Genomic DNA, 19732 nt, shown 5'->3' on the forward strand with positions numbered 1-19732 from the left:
ACACTAAAGGGCGCTTATTAAGTAGAGGACTATTACAATGTATTCAAGAGGCTAGGTCTATAAACACGCTAAAGCATGTATTCCGTATTCACATTGACAAAGCATGTGTTGTAAGGACTTTACATAAATTGTGTACTACCTAAGCAGGCCAGCTACCTCTACCTCTTTATCATCCAGGAACACAACATTTGAATTATATGCAAGTTCATTCATCGAGTGAAATAAATAAATGAATGAATGAAATGAGTGAGTGAGTGAGTGAGTGAGTGAGTGAGTGAGTGAGTGAGTGAGTGGGAACAACAAATGTAATAAGATAACACGGGTGGCAACTTACGAATTGAAGCCCACAGTTAAAGGGGCAGTGCGTCGACAGTAATGTGTGTTTTTCAGGTTGTTGGTTACCATAGACAAATGAAAGACAGAAATATATCTATTGCCATTTAAAATCAGTACTATATATACTTTCCCCGTCTTTCTGTTCTCCATTACATATCACCAATCAGTGACAGTTTCCTCCTGGTTTCCGTTAGTGAGACAATGTCTTTTAAATATCATTCTGGTTATTTCTCAACATTTGATATCATGCCACACTGAAAGCGATTAATTAGAAGTTTGTGCCTTGTTTCAGTAGTGTGTTGGGAGGAACACTACGTGAACAATAATTACCCAAACAATGAGACAAGGAATGGAATACACTATCAAAGGCAACCAATAAAGATACTAATTAACACAATATAAACATGGGTGCTCTTTTTAATGGATACCTATCATTTAGCCTGCCTGTTGTTCCCGCAAGCAAATAGAATTAGCAAATAATAATAATATATTAATAACTTTGGATTGATATAGCGCTGGTATCCAGTTATCACTGCTCAAAAGCGCTTCTATGAATTCTACATTGACTGGAGTCTATTCAAACACATCTTTGGTGAACATATATGTCTTGAGATGTTTCTGGAAAGTGGCAACATCTTGAATGTTTCTGATGTTAGTGGGGACATCTGTATATCTGTAAATAGTCAGAAGAAGAATTAAACAACAGAAACACTCCATCTCTGTGTGGTCAGTTTGGTCTTATTATATATAGAGTTTTTTAGAGGTGAAATATCATTATGACATATTTTCCAAATATTCATTCGAAATCGAAGTTATCCGATCTGCACATTAGACCGGTACCCTGTCTTGAGCTCCACAGTTTTGGTTCCCGGCTCCCTTTTATGTCGTCAGCTCGCGATGAGAGACGGAGTCCAGTGTGCTGTGTGGAGCGCAAACGTTGCAAGGTAGACAAATCCAGTCTATGCGCACCTGAATAATTTTTGCGCATGCCTGCGCATGTTGTTACCCAAAACAATAATGGCGGACCTTAGTTTCCAGTGAAAGCAACGGCGATGGAGTTGACGTGTGAAATATGGGATTTTAAGCGAACGGATGAGGAAACCCACTGACATTTTCGAATTCTGTGTTTCTTTTGGATTCCACATAGAAGCAAAACAGAAGATATGCTAGCCGGTGGCTATTCGTATCCTTACAAGTCTTCGATGGTGTTGATAGTGAATGAAATCCATTCATAAGTCATGAGGATCATCGGTTAGTAGTTCATCCCATTGACAAGTAATTTTCCCTTTATCATTTCGCACATTATAAAGTTATAATATTGCCATCTTAGCTCTTACTATCTTTCCACTAAACACACAGTGTAGGTTGATTGATACCTTATCCAAGTTCAAGAAAAAGAAGTAATCTTTTCCAGTTTTGGGGAACAATTCATACTATAGACTACATATACATTATATTGTTAGTCAGACACAGAGCCAGACCCTGTTTAGGTAAAGGTGTTAGATCTTGAATCTGTAACTCTTTTAGTGTGACTGTGTGTAAGTGAGTCTGGTGATATGGGGATAATGGTGTTTTTCAAGTCTTGTTTTGTGTGTTTGTGGTTTAACCATATTAATGTTGCCCTAGCAGTATTGTAGCTATTTGACAATGGTCATTAATTAATTGATGGTGCAGCTGTCACGCCTAACCAAGTGTAAAGCTAGAGTGGCAGGCATCCACAGATGGATATAAGCATTGATCACACACTTAATGAGACTTGTAAGTGTAACAGGATGTAATAGAGTGTTAAGTCATCCCATCAGACACAAGTTTCAAGACTTCATGGCTTGTGTACATTCCTTGTTGTATATCTTGCTAAACAGACAAGTTCAAGTAAAAAACACTATTGAGTTCATGAAGGGATGCATTCAAAGTATTTTAATAAAACTTTTGAACTAAATAAGGAGAACATGAATTCAAATATGGTAGCACAGGTTGACAAGTGGGTAAAGAATTTGTTGGTCCTCAGGTAAAGATCTAATGCCAAAAGTCTTTGAGACCAGTTAGTTTCTTGTCATAACAACCTTACCACTGTCATCACCTTAACTACTCTGCTAGAAAGCGTTACCAAACCCTGGAGAGAGAGCAGGTTGATCACTTGAAGACAATGAAGCAGGTGGAGAAGGGAGACATCATCGCTCGTACCAGAAGACTTACTCAGGAGACCAACAAGAGGAGGAAGTAAGTCAACTGTGTCAGCAAGTGTGTTACAGTACCCAGCTTTGTCATGACAATATGCAAATATGAATTGAAATGATTCCATTATCATGATTACAATTAAATTTGTCTCTAGTATTCCATGAAAAGGTGTAGATGCTAACACCATTATCAAACATCAAGCAATCATTTGCTTGATAACAGTGTTAGCATCTTCACCACAATGTCACATCAATAGCAACAAGAGGTTGTTTATCCATAAAAATTGTTCTTCTTCGTCATAACGGCTTCTAAATGCCATTTAAAGAATTTCTAGTATTCCATGTTTGTCATAAAAGTTTGTCATAAATTGAATGGTTACAGTATGTGAATTTATTGTGTCATTGCATACCAACAGCATGGCTTGTTTTGTCAGTGAATTTAGGCCACTACACTACTCCAAAGTCAGTCTATTATACTTCTGTTTTGTTTAGTTTGCTGAAACAAGTAATAGTAGATATAATAGCACTTATTTCGATTAAGGTGGAATTTTGCTGAATTTTTCAATTATAGCAAAAATAATATGAATTAAGGCATTGTAACATTAGTCGCTCATTAAATAGTATGATAAATGAGCATTACAGGAGTATCATGTTAAGTGCTGTCAGCCTATGGTTGTCTCAATTTGATGATTACAGTGGGGTAGTAATCATGATATTAATGGTCTTATCTCTATGGTGGCTATGTGGGATGGGATCCTGATTCAGGACCAGACAGTGAACAGGACTGTTGTTGACCAGACAGTGTAATTAACATCCCATGGCCCAGTGCAGCACCAGACCTATCATTACTTGCTGGTGTTGAAAGGCAAGCTGTCGGTAATATTGACACAAGAGTTCAGTTTTCCTTTTTCAAAAACTTGTGTTACAGCAATTTCATTGCAGTAACCTTTGTTATGTTACCATTATTTGCATTGCAGAGCGCAGGCCCAGAGAAGGAAACATGAACTAAAAAGAGAGGAGAAAAGGAGACAGGACATCTTACACCGACGTCATGAGGAACAGCAAAAGGCTACAGAGAAGTACCAGCGATCTACCATCCCCTCCAGTAGATCCAGCAGTCGCAGGTCCTCACCCACCCACACACAACAACTGGGATAGAAGAAGCCTTGAGGCTCATCAGAGGAACCCCACCTCTGTCACGACAGAACAGCCTCTCATCCACTGGCAGTCATAAAGGTAGAACCTCTCCTCGAGCTTTCGGGACATACAACCATGATCCACTAAGTAGACCCTACTTTAACAAGTACTCAAGTCGGCATTTGAGGCCACAGTCTACATCTGATCGTGCCCAGGAACATGCAGATATGCGTGACAAGTCACTGCGGAACTACACCGACAGCCGGACTCTGTTTGAGCAGCAGCTAGAGCAGCATCAACAGCTTCTTTTGGAGGATCAGAAGAAGTCCCTCCACATCTTTAACCAGGCCATTCAGCGTGAGATGGATGCTGATGCCAAACTGGAGGGCACTGAAGAAGTTGGAGAAGAAATGTCTTGGATGAATCGTAGTGACAGTTTGTCAAGTGTTGACAGTCTAGATGCTTCACGAGAGTCATTTGGAAAAGACAGACCTCAGACAGCGAGTACAGCCACAAGGTCCAATTCTTATCCTAGACCTGTCCAACCTAAGGCCACACCCCTTGTTGGGAGAGTGACTCCGAATAGTGCTAGCGTTACTATGACAGATGACTCCTTAGAGTCCAAACCATTCCAAGTGGAGTATCATGATGCAAAACCTCCTACAACGAATTATGACAGAGGTGCAATTATTGGGCCTATTGTGAGTAATATAAATCAGGAACAGTCTTTTGTTCTTCATTCTCATCTCCAGGGAGCCCCTCATTCCTCAGCAGGGATGATGAGCCAGCAACAACAGATGCATCAGATAGGGCAGCAACAACAGATGCATCAGATGGCGCATGAAGCAAATGGAGGGTGTTACCCAGGACAGCTGTCCCAGTTCCCCAGCCATGTGCCCCCCTACCTTCCCATCTACACCCAACCCACCATGCCTGATAACACAGGGGTGCAGACCGAGCCCAGTACAAGTGCTGGGTATGTTCTACCTTCAAGTGTGAAGGAGAAACGTGATTACTCCCAAGCTACCACTCTGTCAACACTTTCCCTCACTAATCCCATCAGTCAGGCCGGTCCATCATACATCCCAGCAACTGTCTCCAAGCAGACCCTTCCACCTGCAGCCATCTCTGCCAGCACTGCCAACTCTCTACCTTCAAACCCAGCGACGGTTTCCTGTACATTGGCAGCAACTGTGTCCACTACAAGTTCACGCCCACGACCCATTCCAGCTGTCACACAAACAGGAAGTAAAGACAACGTCAACAACACAGCACCATCAAAGGGCACAGAATCAGGGAATATTGTTAATGGAACTCTTGGACTGGTTCATGGTAAGCTGGCAATTCTTGCTAATATTGAAGCAGTAGCCAATGATAACTTGCCAAGCAAGCAACAAGCCACCCAGCGATCCAAAACAATGCCGAAGAAATCTGCATCAGATTTTGAACCTAGGGAGGTAAAGAGCATTCTAAAGAGGCCAGAATCCAGCAAACTGAAAAAGGTGGCATCCACAGGCAGTTTGCATACCACTGGATTACGAGTGAAAGACAGCATCGAGATTGCCAGGGGTAACCGCAGATCTGATCAAAGCAGAAATGGCAGAGGGGTGAGTGATCTTTTTGAAGCTGACCTTTTGTATTACCATGGCACTTTTACCCTTGAACTTGCACAGTAGGTGTATCAACATAATGAGTCCTGAAGGAAAACCAAGTTCTATAGATAGTCAACTTCTTTATTGCAATGAATGCGACGTTTCGGCGTAGGTACTAACACCGTTATCAAGCAAGTGATAATGAGTCCTCTCACTCTATGTTCTATACAGTAGAGGCTACGTTCACTGACTCCTGCTTCAACTGGTAGTATGTGGTATAATGGTATTCATGGTATAATGTATATAAGTAGCATCACCTGCCTGGAGATGTGGGACGTGTCACCCTTCATGTCCTTTCTCTCTATAAGATCTTTATAACTATCAATTTGTTATATCTGAAAATCTTTGAGTCACACTAGTGCAGACAGTTTCCTTAAGCCAACAATAGTGACATGAAACGTGCAAAAGGAAATCATTTTGTGATGACCTGATTGTTGCAGTCAGGAAAGAAGAGCGTGAGATTTGCTGACTTGCACTATGACGAAGATGTCCCCGAGGACAATGACAGTGTAGACAGCAACACCGACAATGCTACACCAGTCAAGAAGGTCACCCAGAACAATGAAAATACTGGACAAGGTAGGCAGGCAGCAAACAGGGCATGTTATCTGAATATATAACATTTAGGTACAAGCAACTGTCTCTCAACAACTTAATGACGTCAGGTAGGGTTGGTAGAAAATATTGTAAAGACATTTATTACCTACAGAGGGCGAACATATCGGGGTTAATATTTTTCATACGATGCTCTAGGGCAAAATATCACTTTGCCATGGTGACGTGACGTCATGAACAATGCTATGACATCACGTTTCTTCTGTGACGTTGCGTTCTACATGTTTGAAAGTAGATTTGAGTTATTTTCCTCAATTTAACGACTCGGTAATAAACAGAATATTATATTCGTGTCGACACTTCGTGCCTAAATATCGGTATATCCCTCGCTTTCGCTCGGGAAATACCAACATTTAGGCACTCGTGTCGTAAACATAGTATGACATTGGCACTCATATAATATCCTCTATTTCATGTGAAATGCATAAATCATTGGTCCTGTTAAGGTTATGTGTCTATTGGCATAGATAGATTCAGAGGGGGTGCAGATGTGCGCACCCCCATTTTGTCCTTAAAGTTTATTAAATGACCATTGAAACTCACGTGAGGCCTCATAATATTTACTCATCAAAAACATGAGTAATTGATTTTCTAAGTGTAACAACAGTTTAATGTTCCTTAGTGATAGTGATAGGTACACATATTGCATGTGATGCTCACATTGTTTGTAGTACATGCACATCTAAATCAATGTGATCAATGTGTTAATGTTCAAAACGATCCTTTATCTAAGGTGCCTCTAAGCCTGCACTGCGGCAACGCCCAGTCTCAGCCAAGGTTTCAGGATCCAATAGGGTAAACCGACTGACTCGGGCAGCCAGTGCCGGCACTCTTAGACCCGGCCAGCAACAACATGCTCAGGATCGACCCCGAGCTGTGGCCCACATCATAGCTCACTCAATAGAAGGAAACGACTACCTCAGTGGCAACCAAGGCAAGAAGGTTACAGTAACAACCAACAACTTCATGGGTAAGGTCCCTGTGGCAATACCAAAACAAGCAACGTCCGCTTCCTCCCAGGGTGTCATCTACACAGCTACCAATGCCTACACTGAACTGACCGGAGATGTGACAAGTGTGTTGCAGAAGGCTGATAGCGTGGCTGCTGCCTACCAGACCAAGTATGTGGCAGCTCCTATCAACAGCCACCTGACTCCAGACACCCGCATCTGATGCCTTGAACAAAAACCAGCCAGTTTACAACGAGAACGGTCTCCGTATTGATCGAACTCCCACTGATGATGAAATTAACTGGCTCTGGGAGAAGGTGAGGACATGTCTGAACCGTGAACCGACCCCATCAGAGAAGAAGACGACTGCGAGTCTCATAGCTGCTGATCCTTCCCTGAGTCGCCAGGCGGCACCTGTCTCTAACAAGTACATAGATGGCCAATCGCTTGGTTTGACCGGCAACACCCGGGTGAACACCGCTCTGTTCAGTAACACAGTGCAGCACCGAGCCATCAACAACATGGCCAGCAGACAGAAGCCGGCTAGTGCTAACAACGGAGGCTACATGCGCAAGTTTGGTATGTTGCAGCAGCGGAAAAATCAGTCCAACTCGGCAAAGAGGAACACACAGCCGCCTACATTCAGCCAGTTGGAGCCACAGGAGAGTGACAGAGTCCAGCCTAATGGTGAGTACAGACCACGATTATTGGAAAATTCTTTTGTGTCATTCTTGCAGTCACTGAAGGAATCCATGGCACAATTCTATAGATTCTGTTACATTATTTGCTTCTGTTACAGAACTTTGGTACTATGTTAAAGAGACAAAATTGTGAGCTAGAGTTTTGAACTGTTTTCCATTCAGATTAAGAAACCAACGTACATGTCACAGGAGATAGCGAACATCAACAAATCTGTATGGAATTATGCACGTTAATCCTGTAGTTACACTGTCTTGTAATTAGACATGTTTGCATATGTGGACTTATGTTTGTAATCTAGTCTATTAGTTTGTTATTTAGTTTTGGTGGTAACTAAGATCCACAAAATTACAATTGTTATCATAATAAATAACAACAAAAAGCAAAGCATTCTTATCGATTAAGATTGTTGTACATGATTACATTCTTTAGATAATTTCACTGATATCTGTGCACATCAACATTATTGATAAGTTCATTGTGTCCCACTGGTATAAGATTGATGCCCATGCTGTTGATCACTGGATTGTCTGGCCCAGACAAAGCGTCGCCATATAGCTGGAATATTGCTGAGTGCGGCATAAAACAACATACCAAACCAAAACAACACACACTGGTATAATAGTTGCATGATCTTCCTCCAGTGACCGAGAGTATGGCAACGTTTCTGGCTGCAGAGCACTTTGCTGGGAAGAGCATGTCTGACAGTCAGGTGCAGCTGGCTCTCGAGGAGGCACAGAGACGGCAGCAGGAGATCCGCACACTTATATCACGAGGCACCGCAGGTAACACAAGTGTTGGATAACTAAGTCTCCAGTGTTCATATGTGTTCATTTTGCTTATGAAGTGTTGTAATTATAACTAAACCAGTGGTATATACAGTGCTTTTAGTTGTATCTGTAAGACAATTCTAAAGTGTTTTTAGCTATCACTGTCAGAAATGTGTACAGTAGTACAGGACTGTAGGTATGGTCTTATCTCGAACAGGTCCGTCAGCATTGTCTCTAGAGGAACAGAAGCTGCTGGAGTCTCTGGAACATTTGGATGATAAACTCCAAAGTAGGTATCTCACAGCAGCATCTGCATTCTCAACAGTGTTTAGTTGATGTTTAATATGTTGGAAGAGGGACCATGCTGTATGCTTTGTTTCTTCTGTCCAGATCAACACATTGAAGCTTCATATATTATTAATATTTGACATTGTCTCTTTAAAATGAGGTTAAACTTTAACTCCATTGTATACTATTCAAAGACATAAACTGTAAAAATCTTTAGAACATATTGTCAAAAATAGAACACTGATTGATATTAATATCTCATTCACTGAAAACCAGAATGTTTTCAAATATGTACATATCTATATCTCTCAAACAAAACGTTTTGTCAGACTTCTGTTGTACATATCACAGCCTATGTCTGTCACTTGTGTACTTTGTTGTAAGATGAATTGTGTAATTATTGGGAGAGGGCTTTTCTAAGTTGGATAACTTGTGCCCAGTCCTTTTCTTGAATGAATAAAATATGTTTAAAGCAAAACTTTAACTGGTAGATTGATATATACAGTTTGAAAGTAGATAAAGGTATGACTGAATATAGTAAAACTCGTGGACATTACAGATTAACCATCATCATATGAATTAGTTAGGGTGTCTTAAACCACATCTTAGTATGCATTGCATAATTTGAGTTTTTAGACCTACGAAGTGTTGTATGATGGAGTTGTTAGTGCTGCCAGTATGCCTGAACCTAGTCCTTCATTCAAACAGTTACCACCAGGAAAATATTTTCCAAACAGTTGAGACATTGGCATCCCCTCTGTCTTCAGACTCTCTTTGTTAACCTGATTCCAGGATATCAGATGTTAACATTATGGGGATACCTACCGTCTACATGTTTAGATTCAGGGAATATAACATCAGCTGATGACTCTTGGTTTGTGTAACATCAGTATACAGTGCAAGATAACATTTTGTTTGAGGACAATCTTTCTTCATAAGTATATATGTGATGTTCTGTTTATAGTTTCAGAGAGCAAGCACAAGCCTGGCAGCACAGCCTCTCATGGTCACTCCAATCACGGTCAACATCACTTTGTCCATGACGGAACTCAGGCTACCGGTACATTTCAGGTAATGTCCAATAGTTTCATACTCAAAACCATTTTACTTGTATTTTTAGTCAGTTGTTTCTATCAGAAAGTTCTCTAGTTACAGTCAAGCATGTTGTACCGGTTACAGTGATCTGAAGTTCTTAAATGTAATCATTATCCTAGTGATTCCTATTTCTCTCTCAGGTCCATGGTCGCCCCCCTGTCTGATGTCAAGTATGTCTTTGCATGTCCTCTGTCTGTGTCGCTACTTCTCCTCCTCACATGTCTCTCTGTCTCTCTCACTGCCTCTCTGTCTGTGTCTGCACTGATCACACTGCTTGTTGTTGTGACAGGGCATCTGCTTTCTGCTATTTTACAGGTGTTTTCGTGTGGCTAGATGCGTGTGCACAGAAGAGAATTGTAGAAACATTCTAGCATGTGTGTAGTGTTTGGTTTCTTGTAGAGAATGTAGTGTGTGTTTTAAGTAGTGTATATAGTATGTGTTTTAAGTGGAGTATATAGTATGTAGTGTGGTGTAAGTGGTGTATGTAGCGTGTTGTAAGTGGTGTATGTAGTGTGTTGTAAGTGGTGTATGTAGTATGAAGTGTGTGTTTTAAGTGGTGTATGTAGTATGTAGTGTATGTTTTAAGTGGTGTATGTAGTATGTGGTGTGTTGTAAGTGGTGTATGTAGTATGCAGTGTTTGTTTTAAGTGGTGTATGTAGTATGTAGTGTGTTTTAAGTGATGTATGTAGTATGTGTTTTAAGTGGTGTATGTAGTGTGTTGTAAGTTGTGTATGTCGTATGTGGTGTTTGTTTTACGTGGTGTATGTAGTGTGTTGTAAGTGGTGTATGTAGTATGTAGTGTGTTGTAAGTGGTGTATGTAGTGTGTTGTAAGTTGTGTATGTCGTATGTGGTGTTTGTTTTAAGTGGTGTATGTAGTATGTAGTGTGTTTTAAGTGGTGTATGCAGTATGTAGTGTGTTGTAAGTTGTGTGTGTCATATGTGGTGTTTGTTTTAAGTGGTGTATGTAGTATGTAGGGTGTTGTAAGTGGTGTATGTCGTATGTGGTGTGTTGTAAGTGGTGTATGCAGTATGTGTTTTAAGTGGTGTATGTAGTATGTTGTGTGGTGTATGTAGTATGTAGTGTGTAGTGTGTGTTTTAAGTGGTGTATGTAGTATGTAGGGTGGTGTATGTAGTGTGTGTTTTAAGTGGTTCATGTAGTGTGTGTTTTAAGTGGTGTATGCAGTGTTTTAAGTGGTGTGTGTAGTGTGTGTTGTAAGTGGTGTATGTAGTGTGTGTTTTAAGTGGTGTATGTAGTGTGTGTTTTATGTGGTGTATGTAGTGTGTAGTGTGAGCTGATGGATCAGGTAGTCACTCTGGTGCACATGCCCCTGCCTCACAGCTAAAAGTAGGGTTTGGAAGGATGGAGGGGTAAAGGTGGAGATAGAATGGGTTGGACATTAGATGGAAGGGGTAAAGGGAGATAGAATGGGTGGGGCAGGAGATGGTAGGGGTAAAGGAGGAAATGAATGGAGTAAGATGGTAGGGTAAAGATGGAGATGAGAAAGGAGTATAGGGGAGGGAGATGGAAGGGGGGGGTTAGAGGCGGTAGGGATAAAGGAGGAGTGTATGTAGTATGTAGTGTGTTTTAAGGAAAGGAATATAGGGGGAGATGGAAGGGGTGGGGTTAGAGATGGTAGTTTTAAGTAGGGGTAAAGATCATTATGTGGAGAGTATGAAAGGAGTATAAAGGAGATGGAAGGGTGGGGTTAGAGATGGTAAAGGAGGGTAGAGGAGGAGATGGAAAGAGAGTAAAGGGGAGATGGAATGGGGTGGGGTTAGAGATGGTAGGGAGTAGAGGAGGAGATGAAATGAGTAAAAGGGAGATGAAAGGGGTGGGGTTAGAGATGGTAGGGGTAAAGGAGGAGATGAAAGGAGTAAAAGAGAGATGAAATGGGGTTTGAGAATGGTAGGGTAAAGGGGAGATTTAATGGGTGGGGTTAGAGATGGTAGGGTAAAGGAGATGAAAGGAGTAAAAGGGAGATGGAATGGATGGGGCAGGAGATGGTAGGGCAAGGAGATGGTAGGGTAAAAGAGGAGATGGAATGGATGGGGCAGGAGATGGAGGAAACGGGTCGGGTTAGAGATGGAAGGGGTTGGACATTGGATGGAATGGGTAACGGAGGAGTAAAGGAGGTGACGGAATGGGTGGAAACCTTTCTCTCTTCAGTACACTGTGTATGTTGCATGACATTTCAATATATTATGAAGAATGGTTCATTTCAATACACTGTTAAGTATGATACACATCAATACTTTATGAAGCTTGATGTAATTCAATACATTTTGCAGAAAGGTTCTATTTAAACCATTGGATTCAATTCCACACATTGTGAAGCGTGCTATACATCGAAGGGGCATCATTATGAAGCATGATTGAAGTATGATATCAGCATGGAGCATATTATCTCACTTAGAGCTTGAGTTGATGCCCAGATTGTGAGCTGTGATTTTCACTTCAGTCGATTAATACTGGCAATATTTCAGATAATTGTATGTTGTGTGTTCATCATTATTGGTGTTTGTTGTGTAATCCATGTATGTATGGTCCTAATCAACAACTTTCTTTTATAGTCTGGAGGGTTTCGAGGTCATCTACCAATTTCGCAGCCACAGCGTGGACACACTCCTGGCAACAGTACACGACAGAGGGTCCAATCAGCCAGACACTACCACTAGAGCGTGCCACTGCATCCACCACGCTGTAGCTGACTAGTTCTCCAGATGAGATTAAAGGGGCTATTAGGATGGACATTCCTATAAAACTCAGCCACGTTATAACCACTCATGGTTCATGTTTTTTGGATCCATGGTCATGTGACCTGGTAATGTGCTATACCTTGTAGTAGCTCTGTAAAATACAGCAGTATTTGTCTAGGAGCTGGAGCTACTGTAACGGTAAAGATGCCACTGTTAATTAGCTGGACACTGCTGCTTTTGTACATGTCCATTATCAGCACATGACTGTGGTAGGCTTGTTCAAGATGGCTGATGTCGCTGTGGTACATCAGGCCAAGATCTGTGATAATTTATTAATATTATTTCATTATTTCCATTTTACTAGTTACCAAATGAATTTACTAGTTACCAAACAAATTTATCGACATTCTGACAATGATTCAGGCACTAGAAGCTACTTTCAAGATGGTTCCATGATATTCCTTGATACAACACTGTGCAGGGCAGATCATGGATGCCCTTGACTGAAGCACCACATTTGTTGTCAGGGGTAAAAGCGCTCTACTTCTGATTAATTTAAAATGTACAAAGTATTTACATAATCAAGCTTTACTGCAGTTACAGCATGATCAGCTTAGATCATATCACAGATTTACTCCGTCCATGTTATTTTACATTGTTACGTTCCCAAGTTTGTCCATATTTATGTTGTTGACAGATTGTTTCTATGAATCAATTCTAGTTGTCTTATTGTAAGCCAAAGTATCATTCCGTCCACTTTCATAGTGAAGTTTTTATTTTGTTGCTGCAGTTTATTTATTGTTCAAATTTACTGTAATATTGTCTACAAATTAGCTAGATAAACCATATCCCAGACAGCCTTGTAACCATGGTAACACCTATAACAGCTTCAGGGTCCAGGGGTGGAAATAACCCATTGCACGACGTCCGAGTCCAGTTTTTATTTCTGTCGGGCAAGCAAATTTGTATATAACTGTACCGGTGTCCAGTTGACTTTCCAATGTTATTTATGTTGTTTATTTAAAAAAATCAGCAAGAAAACGGTCGGTATAGTGGAAAAGTTATCAGGGCAAGTGACTTTACATGTGCTACTGTACCGGAGTACACTATCAATTTTAAAGTTATTTCCACCCCTGCTAAGGTACATGTAATTTCAATGTTACCTCATTCCTACAATTTGTGATAAGTGCCTTGAAACTGTTCTCCACAAATATCTTGTTAATATTTTGATTGAATGCAGTCTGCAATCTTGATGTTAAGCATGAGAAAAATAACATTCCAGTATCGCAGTATTTATTGTTAAAGATATTTCCAAAATGTCATGTTCCATAATTGTTGAAAAATACTGAGATCTTGTAAATCATGTTCTTGAAATTTAGGTGCTTTCTAACATTCCTGAGAGCTGCAATAAACCAAGATTTGTTTCTAATTAGTAGACTTGTTATTTTATATCCACCTCTTCACATGGACAGGAATTACAGGAGGGACAAGATTTGCACCCCCAACACTCACTGGTTATAAATACAACTATATATTGATAAAGCTCATCTAGAGACACATGGCTTATAAAGTTATATGTTACTTATAACTGGAAAAGACTTTAAATGTTACTCAATAATACATATATAATTTGTACAAATAACACGAAACGGAATAGGTTTTCATGTTTACTTTATAAATGCTTATTATAACAAAATAAATATAGTTCTATATATAATACATAATATATATTAGTAATATACATACTGAGTTTGGCTAATCAGGATCAACTGCCTTATCATTGTAAAGACTTGTCTTATGGTATCAATACCATTAACTTTGGACTGGTTGGTAAGCAGCAATATATATCATCTACCACCCAGTCTGTGTACCCAGCCACTGACCGTCCTGCTGTTATAACATCATGTGACATGGTTTTCATACAATGGGAGTGAGTGAGTTTAGTTTCACACACCGCTTTTAGCAATATTCCAGCAATATCACTGCAGGGGACATCAGAATTGGGCTTCACACATTGTACCTATGTGGGGAATCGAACCCGGGTTTTCTGTGTGACGAGTGAAGGCTTTAACCACTAAGGTACCCCTCCGCCCCTCATACAATGGGAGATCTCAAAACCCCATGCCACCATGATATAGGTACTATCCTTGACTTGGTGTTAATCATCATTCACTCGCAGTTTCTCACTGAAGACATCTAACACACTGCTGTCTGTTGATACAAGCAGTGTGGCAAGTCCCTACCAGCTACTGCAGCACTTTGAGAGTCAGAATTTCATTCAGCTGGTAACAGCAAGAGGTATGATTATCTCCCTTCCATGGTACTGAACTGACTGCGTACCATGGCTGCCTGAGATTATGTGTTGCACCTGTTATCACAGATTAAAGTCTGGTATTCCTCAGAACACCTTGTCATCAAACCCTGAGCTAATGTCATGACTTGTCTGTGGATGTCATGAGTGGATGGAGCTGACAGGTAACATGACACCCTGTTTCTGTAGGAGACGCAGAACGTCCAATATTGAGTCCAGCTCTGCCCGAAACTTCTCAATCTCTTTGTTTTTCAGTTCAACAATCTTCTTCCATTTTTCTTCTTCCTGACCAAGCTCAAGGGAGGCAACTCTTTGTGTGTTGGCTATGATCTGTTTCAGCTCAGACTCTCGTTGCTCGTGGCGATTTTCCATCTGAATAATCTTTTCCTGCAGGGACTCAAAATGACGCATCTCCTGTAACAGATAAAACATCATATTTTAGTTGTTGTCCATCTTAGCATCAGTGGGGGAATTGGTCAAAGGTGATCAAAATAGCATAGTGAGTTTGGTTAAATGTTCCTTTGAAGGAGGACAGCAAGAAGTCATTCAGGTTTCAGATGTTTACCACTCTAGTGAGTGAGTTGGGCTTTACACCATTTTGAACAGTATTCTGGTTAGATCATGGCATGTACACCTAATGTGGAAGTAAAACCCCAAGCAATGGACATTTACCACTTTTGTTAAACCCACATATAGGAATGATACTGACAAATCTATAAACATGATCCTGGCATTTGTGCTTCAAACCACAATCATAGGTTGCTTCCCTCCAAGGGACACAACTCTGCACACTGAAAAGCACAGCCTTAGCTGACTGGACCGACCACCTGTGCCTCCTTATGTATTGTGAAACTCTCAAGCAATGGTAAGGTGCTGACACACCCAGAAGCCTAATCTAGTCAAATCTGAGGTGAGGTGAGGTGAAATTGGGTTTAACGTCGTGCTTGAGAATATTTCGCTCATATGACGACGTGCATGCGTGTGTATGTGCGGCTGCTTGTACTAGCCCACACTGAAGCTGGTTTTATAGTGCTAGCCCACTGAGATACCATGCCGCAGTGAAGCATGGATACCCCACTCAGACACATTATACTGACTCCGAGCCGACCAGTCCTTGTTGTACCCATTAATGCCGAGCGCCAGGCAGGGACCAACAAGTACCATATTTTAACGTCTTTTGGTATTCCGCGGTCGGGGATCAAACCCGCGACCTTCCGCTCTCCGGGCGGACGCTCTAACCACTACACCACGGAGGCGGTCGATGGTGGACCAGCAACCAGCTAGACATGTCATCCTGATCTGCCTCACTGATGTCCTCACTGCTACAGTGCCCATGACTTACAGGTGAGTGACTCTTCTTGGCCTCTTGAAGCAGATCCTGGAGCTTCTCTATCTGATTCTGTTTGGAAGCCTCTCGAATCTTGAGGATGGATATCTGCTCAGCATCAACCTCTGACTTGGCCAGCTGCTGCTGTAGGTGTTGGATCATCACCTAGAACAGAAGGGAGATTGAGGCAGTGTTCTTGAACAACTCAAATAACAGGGGAGACAACTGTGCCATGCCCTGGAAGACGTTGATCAATACATGTGTTGTGCAACAGAGGGATGCACTTCAGATTTAAAAGTAGTTAAGTGTTTAGTGGAGTGTTCAGTTTTGCAGGTAGAGAGTTGTTTATGGGAGTGCTCAGTGGATTGAATGTGTTTGGGATGTCAACACTAGGTTATGGTTGTGAAGTTTGGAAGGTGAGGTGTTTGGTGTACACGTTCGAATATGTCATGTATTGAAGGATGGGCATACCTCCTGACTGTCACACTTGCTGTGTAGCTGAGCCAATTTGGAGGAGGAGTGCTGAAATACCTGGTCACTGAGGACTCTCTGCATCTCTTGCTGGTGGGACAACCGCAGACTGTCAATCTGAAACAAGGGAGTTAACTCTTCATTAAATACAAGGAACAAACTTGGGCTCCAATAGGCCTGTCTGTGGCCCAAGTTAACTACTACTACTACTACTACTACTACTACTACTACTACTACTACTATATCACTAACAGTATATCATAACATGACTGGTAATATCAGACTTTAAACGAAAGAATCTTTTATAAAATATACAAAACCTTAAATCCACACTTAAAATTTACTACAAATTCTAACACTGCTTCTGCTACTACTACTACTACTACTACATCATATTACCAATGATAATATCAGATCTTAAATCAAAGAATGTATAACAAACTATACAGAACATCAACATCACAGAATACTCTGCCTTGATCACCTTCAGAAACAGATTCCATTGGGCGTAAAAGGCAAAACAGTTTCAAATTATGTGAACAGATAACTGACAACCAGTGGTGACACCCGGTGTTTGTGAAAGGTATCGGCATGTCCTCCCCTCCCCTAAAGGTCATGCTACATCTGACAGAAGACATGAAGACATGCTCACCTGATCTTGGTAGTCCTCACTGTGTTTACGGGCCACAGCCTCGGTCTCTGCTAGAGACTTACGGAGATCCACTCTCTGCTGGTCTAGTTCCAGCTGTAGTCTCTCCACCTAATGCAGGAGATATCAAAGGTTACTGGCTTGGAGAGAATATATGTTATAAGTGAGCAATATTCAAAGTATCCTGAACAAACCTGAAAGATGACACAGATATTCAAACACTCTGTGGTATGGAACTCTCTTCCCCTTTACTTCACATGACTGCCTTTGAATCTGGCCTAAAGACCCATCTTTTCCTTACTTTGCTGACAACTGATCAGCTTTTTAGTTGTATGCACTTACAGCATGCCCGTGCGGCGTGGAATTCAGTGCCATATAAGTGGACTTATTTTATAATGTTAGTCAACCTCTGTTTGCAACACCATTCTTACTGTAGTTCTCAGATCTTGGTTTTCATGCAAGACTTGTGTGATGTCCGAGTCTGCGAACGTGTGGGGTTCATAGCTCCTGTCCACAGATGGCGGGAAGCTATCAAACTGTGACTCAGGTGGGCTCAGCTTCTTCCTGGTACCCTTGCCCTTAGTTTTGGACTTCTTTGTGGTATCTGTGAACAAACCAATCATCAGCCTTGTGAATAAAATATTTCATACTGCAAATGCTCATAGCTCCCTTAACCTCATCATACTGCTAATGCTGATGGTTCTTTAACCTAATCATATTGCTTATGCTAATGGCTCTTTAACATCTTCATACTGATAATGCTAATGGCTCCCTAACCTCATCATACTGCTAATGATAATGGCTCCCTAACCTCTTCATATTGCTAATGCTAATGGTTCCTTAACCTCTTCATACTGCTAATGCTGATGGTTCCTTAACCTCATCATACAGCTTATGCTCATGGTTCCTTAACCTCACCATACTGCTTATGCTAATGGCTCCTTAACCTCATCATACTGCTTATGCTCATGGTTCCTTAACCTCATCATACTGCTTATGCTTATGCTAATGGTTCCTTAACCCCTCATCATCATCTGCTAATGCTAATGGCTCCTTAACCTCATCATACTGCTAATGCTAATGGCTCCCCTTAACCTCATCATACTGCTAATGCCTGGTTCCTTAACCTCATCATACTGCTCTTAACCTCATCATACTGCTAATGCTGATGGTTCCTTAACCTCTTCATACTGCTAATGCTAATGGTTCCTTAACCTCATCATACTGCTAATGCTGATGGTTCCTTAACCTCTTCATACTGCTAATGCTGATGGTTCCTTAACCTCATCATACTGCTAATGCTGATGGCTCCTTAACCTCACCATACTGCTAATGCTGATGGTTCCTTAACCTCATCATACTGCTAATGCTGATGGTTCCTTAACCTCCTTAACCTCATACTGCTAATGCTAATGGCTCCTTAACCTCTTCATACTGCTAATGCTGATGGTTCCCTTAACCTCATCATCATACTGCTAATGCTGATGGTTCCTTAACCTCATCATACTGCTAATGCTGATGGTTCCTTAACCTCATCATACTGCTAATGCTGATGGTTCCTAACCCTTAACTGCTAATGCTCTGCTAATGCTAATTTAACCTCTCATACTGCTAATGCTGATGGTTCCTTAACCTCATCATACTGCTAATGCTGATGGTTCCTTAACCTCATCATACTGCTAATGCTGATGGTTCCTTAACCTCATCATACTGCTAATGCTGATGGCTCCTTAACCTCTTCATACTGCTAATGCTGATGGTTCCTTAACCTCTTCATACTGCTAATGCTAATGGTTCCTCCTTAACCTCTTCAACCTCATGGTTCCTTAATTCATGCTAATGCTGATGGTTCCTTAACCTCATCATACTGCTAATGCTGATGGTTCCTTAACCTCTTCATACTGCTAATGCTGATGGCTCCTTAACCTCATCATACTGCTAATGCTGATGGTTCCTTAACCTCATCATACTGCTAATGCTGATGGTTCCTTAACCTCATCATACTGCTAATGCTGATGGCTCCTTAACCTCATCATACTGCTAATGCTGATGGTTCCTTAACCTCATCATACTGCTAATGCTAATGGTTCCTTAACCTCTTCATACTGCTAATGCTGATGGGTTCTCCTTAACCTCATCATACTGCTAATGCTGATGGATCCTTAACCTAATCATACTGCTAATGCTGATGGTTCCTTAACCTCTTCATACTGCTAATGCTCCTTAATGGCTTCCTTAACCTCATCATACCTGCTAATGCTGCTAATATGGTTCCTTAACCTCTTCATACTGCTAATGCTGATGGTTCCTTAACCTCATCATACTGCTAATGCTGATGGTTCCTTAACCTCTTCATACTGCTAATGCTGATGGCTCCTTAACCTCATCATACTGCTAATGCTGATGGTTCCTTAACCTCTTCATACTGCTAATGCTAATGGTTCTTTAACCTTAACTGCTCTGATGGTTCCTTAACCTCTGCTAATGCTAATGCTACTGATGGTTCCTTAACCTCTTCATACTGCTAATGCTGATGGTTCCTTAACCTCTTCATA

At 41.1% G+C, this 19732-nt stretch overlaps 2 protein-coding genes across 2 annotated transcripts in view; one reads left to right on the plus strand and one right to left on the minus strand.

The window, feature by feature from the left end:
* Window positions 1-1332: 1332 nt before the first annotated feature.
* On the plus strand, window positions 1333-13848 carry LOC124282436. The gene is given in 12 exon segments (XM_046718424.1): window positions 1333-1519; window positions 2434-2556; window positions 3491-3645; window positions 3648-5257; window positions 5743-5881; window positions 6651-7072; window positions 7074-7554; window positions 8211-8351; window positions 8554-8625; window positions 9589-9695; window positions 12294-13313; window positions 13561-13848. Coding segments are annotated over 11 exon segments (3375 nt in total). The 5' UTR covers window positions 1333-1499; the 3' UTR covers window positions 12399-13313; window positions 13561-13848.
* Window positions 13849-14073: 225 nt separating this feature from the next.
* LOC124282985 (centrosomal protein of 162 kDa-like) overlaps window positions 14074-19732 on the minus strand; it is a 40856-nt gene continuing 35197 nt past the window's right edge. Inside the window, exons 30-34 of the mRNA XM_046719032.1 lie at window positions 17609-17781; window positions 17181-17288; window positions 16529-16645; window positions 16073-16222; window positions 14074-15144 (exon numbers count right to left, since the gene is read on the minus strand). Of these exons, the coding sequence (XP_046574988.1) occupies window positions 14872-15144; window positions 16073-16222; window positions 16529-16645; window positions 17181-17288; window positions 17609-17781 (821 nt within the window). The 3' untranslated portion in view covers window positions 14074-14871. The remainder of the gene's footprint in view (window positions 15145-16072; window positions 16223-16528; window positions 16646-17180; window positions 17289-17608; window positions 17782-19732) is intronic.

Source organism: Haliotis rubra, unplaced genomic scaffold (assembly GCF_003918875.1).
Source record: "Haliotis rubra isolate DU_JTF1 unplaced genomic scaffold, ASM391887v1 Scf109, whole genome shotgun sequence".
Lineage (NCBI taxonomy): Eukaryota > Metazoa > Mollusca > Gastropoda > Lepetellida > Haliotidae > Haliotis > Haliotis rubra.